Source organism: Ascidiella aspersa, chromosome 1 (genome assembly GCF_963924565.1).
Source record: "Ascidiella aspersa chromosome 1, kaAscAspe10.2, whole genome shotgun sequence".
Taxonomy (NCBI): Eukaryota; Metazoa; Chordata; class Ascidiacea; order Phlebobranchia; family Ascidiidae; genus Ascidiella; species Ascidiella aspersa.
The window spans coordinates 18,002,234-18,012,975 of NC_139447.1; the positions used below are offsets into that span (position 1 = coordinate 18,002,234).

Consider the following 10,742-nt stretch of genomic DNA (forward strand, 5'->3'; position numbering starts at 1 on the left):
AAGTTACATAAAACTGGAAAATAGATTAGTGATGCTTTCTCACCATTGTTTAATATAAAAATTACAAGGTTTCTGTGTTTTTTAAGAAAAATGTACAGTATCGTGTTAGGGGAAGTCCCAGATTTTAGCAATTTCAGTGTAATAACTTTGGGGTGTCTGCGGAGCCCCTTAATGTTGTCCAATTGTTTTCAAAACTTACGAAACTCATTTTTATGTGACACATAATGGAAAATCAAGCAGGAAGCATAAATTTTCAAAAAAAAGTTAAATCTGAACAACCCTAATGTGCACCAAAATGATTTATTTTAAGAAGTTTTATTTAAATATGAATCTAAATTTAGTACATGCCCGAACACAAAAATTGCAATTTGTTTCAACAGTAAATTCCATTTAGTGTGGTGGTTGCGCCTGTATAGTGAGCAACAAATATTATGGTGAGTTATGCCAACCCAGAAAAAATTTAAGCGAACCCACTTTGGGTCGCGCCCACAGGTTGGAGACCACTGATCTAGAAGAGTGTTCCTTAATTTTAGTTTGTTGCCTGAAGTTAACAATTGCACACTAAGCGGTTTCGACGTGTTCACTCTGCCTTCTTAAGGTTCGCTTTTGCTGGAGGTAAATAGGCTGTGTCTGATAATTTTTTATGACATCATTACAATCACTATATAGGGGAATTGCCTAAGTTAAAAATTCAGGACCCCCCTTGTAAATTGCAAATTCACGAACCGTAGTTCGAAGTTAACCAAACAACACATGTGTAAATTTTCGGCCTAAATAATAACAGCAAAAACAAGACATGTCCCGAAAATAAATTTTCGCCCATATAATAACGACAAGAACAAGATGTGTCCCGAAAAACTAGGGCAGTTAGTGTATGGCAATCTTTCATTTTGTTCATCACTACTAAAAAAAACTTTAAAAACACAGTTTGCTATTTTTTTGATAATTTATCATAATTCTAAAAATTCATTCAACAAAATTGAAAGATTATTTTAGTAGAGTTGATAAAAACTAGGGTTATACATACAATTTACTTACCAAATCCACCTCCTCCAATTTTTTTTGTCTGCAACAAAATGGCATAATAAAATACAAAAACTATCTGCAAAACTCTGTTAAAAGGTAAATGTCAGAATAATTTTAATCTTAGTGTTAAAATAATAAAAACAATACTATATCCAATGATATTAAGTATTTAAATTTTTTCAAAAAATATTAATTACAATTTTCCATCTTTCTTTTATGAAACATCCTGGTGATAGTGGTAATTGGAAATTTTCAACCGGCATTATGAGCTGAAAAAATAAATTTAAATAATTTCATTACACTTATATAACTTTAAAAGTTATATATATATATATATATACTCTTTAGTTATGTTTTAAAAACTCTTGCAAAACTTCTGCAAATAAGGATATAAAGCAGAATCCTGGGTATTCTAAAATAACGGCATAAAAAACAAAACAAAAACATGATACAAATAACAGGTTGTTGATATTTTGCACTTAATATCGAAAATGTTGTCAATCATTTTCATGAAAGAACAAATATAAAAAAAAGTTCTTCGTTAGATAACACTATTTAAATAAGGACTGGTAAATCTGTGGGTTGTGCACAAGTGTTTTAAGGCGTGACGAGTAGGCCTACATTAACTGCACTTCAACAAATTGGTGCAGAAAAGCAGACAACAAAAAGCATTTTGTTATCGCTGCAAACGTATCGGGTGGTGATCCTTTAAGGAAAACTATGAGATCGCGGACTTAAAACCCGTCGTTAAATCAATAAATCATGCTGAAAACTTTCTGCTGAACTCCTCTAATCCCATAAAAAATGCTGCAGTATTTGTTAACTATTTAGCATCTTAATATTTGTGGGAATCCGAATTTGGAAATCCTCCGAAAACCTTGAATTACCAACCCAGACAATAACACTTGAAACGACGCAACAGCAGAGTTTCGCATAAAATTAGCAAATAATTAAATGTATTACCCACTTGTGCATTTTGTAAAAACTAAAGTCGTGTTTGTGACCCGCGCGATACAAAGGTTCGCCATCCCTGTTATAGTGAGTAAAATGCAGCACAATGCACTTTTCAGCAATTTAGTCTGTTTTTCTAAAACATTGTTATATGTAATAAAAAAAATTGCAAAGTTACTACTACCAGTAATGCATAACCAATATTTGACAATTATGCTGAGCGAAATGAAAACTGTATGGTCTGTTGTAATTGACAGACTGTATCTCTATGAAATTGTAATATTTGACTGACAGAATGATAACCTGAAACATTAAAATTACTTTAAATGAATACTAACATGTTTCAAGTAAAATATGCAAGATAAAACAGTTCATAATTGGATTTTAATCTTGTGCCTTGCAAAGGCTAAGCATGCCTTACAAAAATCCAAAATAAAATAAAAGCAATATATATATATTTACATATATATAAAATTATATATACTTATTGTCATCTCTCACTTACTGTCATCTACAAACTAAAACGATATTGGTATGATACTCCAATATAATATAAGACAATTACAAAAATGTGGTGTGACAGAAAATAAATTAAAAACCACTGGTTTGACTGTATCCAGAGCATGGCCATTGCTTGCACAGTTGTCCCATAGACTTAAGTGAGGGGAGTGATAGAAATCACAATGCGTCAAAAACTAGTTATGCTATTGTGGATATATTTGACTATGATTGTTAGTAAAACTACATTTACAACCATTTTTTCACATTTGTGTTGTGTTTGCAGTAACTTAATTATTCTTCACAACAGGACTAATGCACAAACAAAATTAGCAGTCCATCTAATAAAATACACAGGTTATTAGCAACTGTTTTTAAATAGTTAATATTTTTTACCTTGCATGCCAAACAAGAATAAACAAAATAATTTCTTCATTCCATTGCAGTACCATATGTTCCTTTCAAAAATTCGACCAAATCAGATCAGTTGATCAGATAAAGCCACAAATTAAAAAGTTAATCCCATTATGCCCTTCATCAGAAAAATACCATGTATGCACTGGTACAGCCAAGTTAAATTTTTTTTTTTCTTATGACTAATATATCTGATAACAAATATTTATTAATAAAAGAATGAATCTTTTATCTATTATTTGGGCCACTCTCTTTCTACTGAAGATAATCAACAGATCCGTGTTTAGTGTTCCTAAATATTTAGTATTTAGAACAAAACCTTACCAAGTAGAACAAGTTTTATGTTTCATTAATTTAGACCAGGGTTTCTAAACAGTCCCCCTCGGGCCCCCTTGGGGGCCAACCAAGCGGCCATTTGGGGGCCAAGGGCATAAATCTGTGGCTACAGGTATCGCAAAACCAAAGTGTCATAATGTTTGAAATTGGTAATTTAACTTAAATTTGTCATTTTTATTAAGACTGTAAAACTTTCCTGTAACATTCGTAACGATTTTTTCTGACACGTTCTTTCAGTAGGCATGTTTTGAAGTATAATATTGGATTCGTTTTATTACGAAAGGTTACACATAATCGAAAGTTCGCCTGGCAGGTGTGCTGTTGGGCGAGCAACTAACGTGTAGCCTAGTGGTCGGCAAGCTGTGGGCGCAGAGTCATATTTAGTGGACGGTAGTTACTTTTGAAGAGTTTAGCGTTATCATGTAGTTGTGGGCAGGGTGATAGTCGTACATTCTTTGCACTGTATTTTAAAAGTTGGTGTGGCTAAAAACTTTTTGTTTCTCCATGGTTCAGGCCGGCATGCCAAATGTGGCCCTGAGAGTGCCTATAGAACTATATTTTTTGCCAACTTTAACTATGTGAACGCAAACTATTTGTTGCTGAATAAAAAGTATTAAGTTCTAAGTTTACACATACCCAACAACAGTGTTCCACTTAGCATATTTTTACACAAACACACTTGCATACTTTTTTCACTAAAGTGCGCAAGCAAAATACACATTTTTTTTACATTTTAAAATGTCAATCTTCTCATGGAGCCCACATGAACACTATTTTGCAAAGGTATTTACATATAACACCTTCCACCAGATCCATTAGAAATAAGTGAAGTTCTAAGCAAAAAGGTCTACAACAATTAGGGCAGGATCAAAAAGTCTAACTTTTAGACTTTGAGGTCTAAAACAATGCACTAATCACTAATTTTAACAAATCTATATAATATGATTAAGTTAATAATTACTTGACCCACGCTAACCCAAATATTGTGCATTGATTTAATAATTACAACTCTTTAGGTCCCAATGCATCAATGTGTGATTTACCAGTCCTATATACCCTGGACGAAAAATTATCTTATGCCACCCGAATTTGGGCTTTTACCCCAGCGTTTAAATAGTTAATTAAATTAACGCACATTATTTGGGTTAAGGTTAGCGTTTGGGTTCAGATAGGTCAAGTATTATTAATTCTATCTCACATTTTTTTTGTGAGCTCTCAGCGAATATTTTCAATTTATCTATGCCTGGAGATTACCTCGAGATCTAGTTAGTGCATTGCCAAGACCTCAAGGTCAGCATTGTGTGTCTTTTTGGAGGGCAAGATTCTGTTGTGAAAACACCTACTAAGCTTAACAAAGCATATTTTATAAAACACAAGTAAAAGCTTTTTATTGGCTTCCGACATCTTTGATCAAGATATTTGAGTTTAGGTTTCTTTGTCTGATTTTCTTATTGTGCTTACTTTTATAGTTTAGTGTGTATTCTATTTGGGAATGATTTTTTGTGTCTGGCAATATTATAGAATTCACTAGTTAGGCAAATTACCATAAATCTGAAGCCGTTAAAGAATTTGACAGTGTCCATAGAGGCCAAAATTTCGAAGTTTAAAGGTGTTTTTTCGAAACAAACAGTGCAAAATGCTTACTAATCACCAAACAGCTCTTCTCTTGAAAATCAATTTTGTGATTTCACATATTATAATTATACTCTTATTATCATTGAAATGCTGCATTGTGTATCATGTAATTTTGTCAAAATAAATTGTTTTTTAGTACAGCAAATGCATGCTGGGTCTTTTAAATGAACGACAAATGTATAATCACTATAGTGGCAATCTACTTTGCTTATAATGAAATGACCTATGATCTGTCTGCCACTAAAAAACAAACTTCAAAATACATAATTTGAAATAAATCTATCAAACACCGTAGTCATAGAGACATAGAATCGAGCAGCGTTTCTTTACCTTAATTTGCTAATGGTACACCTGGAGAAGGAAGCGAGCGGAAAAAGCGCAACATTTTTCAGTGTATATACCAGTATTATTTTTAAATTGCTAAGCTTATTATTTTTAAAAAATTGCTTGCTAAATAAGATAAGCCTAAAGATAAATGAAATAAATAAATCCTTTAATATTGTATTTTTTTAAAATGATTTCTCCTTGCTGCTAACCTTTGATGGAGTGCCGGTTTTATCATCGCATTCAGCAACCAAACGTTGCACCTTATTTTAGCATTAGAGAAGGGTACATGACACAAAGAAGTATGTTAGACGTCGTTGCAAAGTTCAGGAAACATATTGACGCATATTTAGCACAGAGAAATAAAATTCTTATCAGCGTGACCTATGCAGTTTCATATTTTGGTTTGTGTACTCAAAGTTACAAAGGCTCTTGAGGTAGATGGTACTTTCCAACACTAAAATTCAGTTAATTTCCTTTCAACAAATGATAACCAGGGAAATTCTCACAATAATTGCGCAACTTTCATCAAATTTCAGGGTGTTTTGACATGCTGCTGGAAATCCAGGGCGTTAAAAATGCTGTGCACACCAATACACATGGTGTCCTTCATCAGAACACGCTAAACAAATAAATGCTTGCCAGCACAGTTTGATAATTTGGGCACTTTGCACATTTTTTTGGCTCTGCAAAATTTTAAAAAACCTCTAAACTAGGTAAAAAATTAAACGGAACCCTGCCCAAAAAACATCTTAATAGTAGAATTCAATACAAAAATCTGTGTGTGCAGCACTAAGTAATTTTAAAACCAAAAAAACAATTTTTTACATTTTTTATTTTATGCAGCCATGTCACAAACAGCTTTTTTTCTATAAAATAAACCGATTATACAAGATGTTTACTGTTATGCAGTGGTTTTCACATCTTCGTTCATTTTTTTTAAGTTTTCTTAAAGTAATCAATACCCAATTGTATTTTCCATTGTTAAACCCTGTTGTGTAAAAAAATTAATGAGTTACCAGAATCATTTATTCACCTTGGGTAAAGTCTATGCATAAACCAAGATGATGGAACAAGCAAATTAACCAGCGACTAAACTAAAGTTTTGTCAAAGAATATTGTACAAGAAAACTAATTACGAACGGGATTACAATCATAATTAAAAAGCCACTGAAAATAATTTGACAATGGAGTTTAGAAAATATCAGAATGACTTAAAAAAAAATCTCTGTAAATATTAGGGTGTCCACTAGCAGTACTTTTTAAACTATTAACCTGCCGAACCACAATTTGTTTCCTTGAAATAACTAACAACCTCCTTAAATTTTATAAAAATTTAAATATTCAGTGTACAAAAAATCCTTAAAGAGGTAAAATTAATGAGGATGTGCTCCAGCCACAAAAATTTTATGGCAGGAAATAAATTAAAAGATGTGTAGAAAATACCTAAAAACTTTCTCACAGACCCACAGGCCCCAGTTTTAAAAAAATCCCTTATGAGTCTTAAAGTACGCTTTGGAAATGATATTAAGTGAGGACCAGACTATGACAGTTTTAATGCAGTATTATCCAAGTGGAACTTGAACTTGAGCAGTTTGTGGGAACTTATGTGGTAGGCTTTTTGGGCACTGCTCATGCTCTTTTTGTGTGCAGGCAAAAACAAATAAGTCAGGGTTGGATTTTGCACTCACCCTCTCGCCAATGGGAGTACAATTGGCTCCAGATGAGTGCTGATTGACATCACTTGTTTGAGCGGCAAGTGCCCTTAAGCAAAAGTTATGATTGTTGTTTCTAGAACTACTGAAGGTCTTAATTTATTAGTAACAAACTATGTTTAACCGGAACAACTGAAGGCCAATTATTTTGTTCAATGGCTTACGACACACCCTTGAGTAACTACAAAAAAAAATAATTGCATCACATGATAAAAAGTCTATGCATTCAATATTTTGATAAACAACCGAAAGAGTCTCGAGGAGAAGGAAATAGTTATTTTGCTAAGCATATCATTTGTTTTATGACACTTCTCAAAAGTAATTTTGCACTGTGAATGACATGACAAAAGTGATAGTTATAAGGGACACTTCTTGTTTTTTTAATCAGGTTACTTAAGAGAATAAATTAAAAGCCTCACTTTTAGAACATGCCATTACCGCGGCATGAACTCACAGAAAATATGAATCTATAACTTTGTCAAGGATGTTGTAATGACTATAAATGATCACGAATTTGCAAGGATATTTACATATAATACCTTCAGTACACATGTTTGATAATTTGGGCGCTAGCACACATGGTAGAAAATAAGAGGGATAACTGGTGGTAGGTGCAAACTTAATGAAACAAACATGTGGCATTTCAAAACAATATGTAAAACACAAACTTGTGTTTATCCTGTTTACCGAATTCAATATTCGCACTACTGTAACCAGATCAGGGTTGGGATTAAGCACTCACCCGCTCAAGTGCAAATCGCTCCGGGCGAGTGCTGATTGACACCCACTCGCCCGACTGGCGAGTGGCTTCAGCGAGAAATTGAATTTGTTGGTGTAGGACAATTTGTGCTAAGCACCACTACTAAACAAAATATTACTTAGCGCCAGTTATTTCCTTAAACAATCAGACGCAAATACATTCAACACTACACAAAAAATAAGGTTGATTGAAAGTCATAATAAAGACTCTTTGTCCCGTTTAAAAAATTGTTTACAGGCAAACAATTAAAGACGTCATTGCTGCATTGGTAAATAGTTATAGGGTTTATTGTTTAACTTAGACGTTGTTAATTTTTAAATGTTTAACCCAGTCGTTGACGCCTTTGGAAAAGTTTATTGGACTTGCGATGTAACCAGCGATAAGAATTTTTTTTTGTATTTTTGAATTATTTGTATTAGAAAATTAAAAGCAATTGCTGCCATTCTTGATAACAGTAAGTTTGAATGCAAATGTCTTATAATAATATTTGTAAGCAGTGTTTTTTAAGATGTTTTAGAACGGTCCACTGAACACTATGCTATTTTGAAATATCGCCTACTTGTGTAACTGCAGCTGAGAATTAGCAATTAGTCTATGTAAGTACGTTGTTGCGATCTCTTAAAAGTTCATAGCTGTCAACAAAGCCAAAGCTTAAAAATAACTGTCTGTGAATATTTTATATCGCAATTGTGTAAAGATACCATTCGAAACCATTGCTGATGTCCTTGGAAAATTGAAATGACCCACTATAGGGCACACTTGGACAACTAAATAATTCTAGTTTTCTAATTCATTGAATTAGCGCAAAATGCGGCTAATTCTAATCTAATATATGAATTGCCTGTGTGCTCTAATTCTAGTTCTAATCTAATTCGGATTTTTCCAAAACTGCTACTTTGTCCAACGGTATTTTTAGTCACTCAGTTGAAACACAGAATTTCAAAAAAAAAATTTTCAATAAACTCTTTGGTTGGAACGACTTGTATGTAATTTTACAGTCTAAAAAGCATAAAAAGGCTTAAAAATCATCACACACATATTTACCATTCACATTCTTATAAGAATACTTTGCGATTAAATTATATTGGTTGTATGTGATTCTAGTTCAAATTCTAGTTGAAATTTGTTTTTCTAGGAATTCGGTAATTTGCTAATCCTAATCTAATTTGAAAAAACTCAAAACAATCTAATTCTAATTCTAATCTAATTTAGAAAAACTAAAATGCTCTAATTTTAATTCTAATCTAATTTTAAAAAGCTAAAATAAATCTAGTTGTCCAAGTCTGCTATAGGGCGTCATGCAGCATAGAACCTCTGGTGCATATGGTTGTTAACTTTGCGAATGAATGCTTTAGTTGTAAATTTACAATTATTTTATCATTATCTGCTGTTCAACCAGTAACTGTCGTGTTGGGCAAAATGCAGTGTTTTGTTTCTGGCGCGAAGCAACCTGCGGTGAAACGTCCTAAAAAATACAGCAAAAGGAATTTCAAAAAAATTGAAAACAGGCAGAGAGGCCGTGGCTGCTAAATTGTCAGCTTTATTTTTCACTAAAGATTATAAAAAAAAAAAATTTCGCAAAAACATTGTTTTAAGCGAAAACTGTTTGATGGGTCATTAATTTCTTCATCCATGCATGGAAATAAACGAACAGACTTTTAATAAACTAATGTTTACCTATAGAAACCACAAGACAGGCAAAATTACAATCTGATTGATTTCTAAAGCTGGTTACAGTTCCTTCGATAGATGAAGTTCGGTAACCAAATATCCTGTTACAGTAGTGCAAATTAAAAAATCAAAGAATGGTAACGGTTGACGCGCAAAAAGCCTCTATTGCGATGGTTTAATTGATCTGAAATCTGAATTCAATGCAGAGTGATCTTAAGTTTAACATACACTGCTAATGCCCTACCAAATGGAGAATCAAATTTCATGAAAATAAATGTTAACAAGAAAATTTACTTTAAACGCTTTTACACGAACATTTACTGAAGAACACAGACCACAGACGCTGGGGCGCAGTGGAGTTTCTTTTTGCATGTCTCGTCCACACTAAAGGCCCGTTTACACTACAGCTGCACTAAGCTGCGCTGGGCGTTAAAATCACTCCCAAAACTTAACATCTTTCCATTCCTGCGCTGGTCTTGAGTTTAGCAAAGCGTGAAAATCGCTCCAAAGCATTTTTTTTTTCAGCTGCACAGGGCTTAAGTTTAGCAAAGCGTAACTTTAAGCTAGCTGCAAGGGGCTTGAGTTTAGCAAAGCGTGAAATGCTCGCCATGATAAAATTTAAATGCAAATTACGCTTTGCTTAGCTCAGTGCAGCTGTAGTGTAAACCAACCTTTAATCCCTTAAATTAAACAATGGTTTTCAACTAGGTAATGTAGACACTAGCCCGATTGCATTCTAGTGCCTTTCTAACAAAGTTCTTGGAACGCTTTTGCGAAAAAGTGGTAGGATCCTAGCGCCGAACCAGCGTTGTTCTATATTTAATAACATTGCTTAACCTATTTAAACGCAAATGCTAACCTGTACGCTAACCCAAACAATGTGTGTTGTGGTATAGGATAGGATTCTAGACCAGCACAGGATTTCTGCTCTTGTTGAAACTAAATCCAACAACTATACTCAATTGTGGATGTTGATATGCTTATGAGATAGGCACTCGAAACAAGGCTCAGTACCTCACTTTGCACAACTGGCGAATGACATTCAATGAGAGTGGTTGGTAGCCTATGTCACATATACAGGTGGTTGTAATGTAGCATTTGCAGGGGCTTATAGATAAGACTAACTCAGCGGTTCCAAAAACTAGGGTCCGTACAACAGTTTCAGAGAGACGGGCTCAAAACCAAAATGTGCACATTGTGCGCACAATGTGCACTTGCTATATGTGCACCGCATTCGAAGGTACACATTGTGCGCACAATGTGCACTTGTCATATGTGCACGAACCAAAATGTGCACATTGTGCGCATAACGTGCACTTGCGATAAGTGCACCGTTTAGTGCACATTTGAAGGTGCACATTGTTTCATTTATTTTTACTATAATTTCATTTTCCTTTGTCATTTGAGGTTAT

General features: G+C 33.6%; 1 protein-coding gene across 3 annotated transcripts in view; it reads right to left on the reverse strand.

Annotated features, from left to right (window-relative positions):
• Positions 1-10,423, reverse strand: part of LOC146168137 (tau-tubulin kinase 2-like) — a 40,353-nt gene extending 29,930 nt beyond the window's left edge. The window contains exons 1-3 of one of the 3 annotated variants that reach the window (XM_083391033.1): positions 2,872-10,420; positions 1,224-1,295; positions 1,039-1,066 (exon numbers count right to left, since the gene is read on the reverse strand). In XM_083391033.1, the coding sequence (XP_083247159.1) occupies positions 1,039-1,066; positions 1,224-1,289 (94 nt within the window). In that variant the 5' untranslated portion in view covers positions 1,290-1,295; positions 2,872-10,420. Of the gene's footprint in view, positions 1-1,038; positions 1,067-1,223; positions 1,296-2,871 lie in introns of all 3 variants that reach the window. The other 2 variants (XM_083391032.1, XM_083391034.1) reach the window with 2 other exon arrangements.
• Positions 10,424-10,742: the final 319 nt, after the last annotated feature.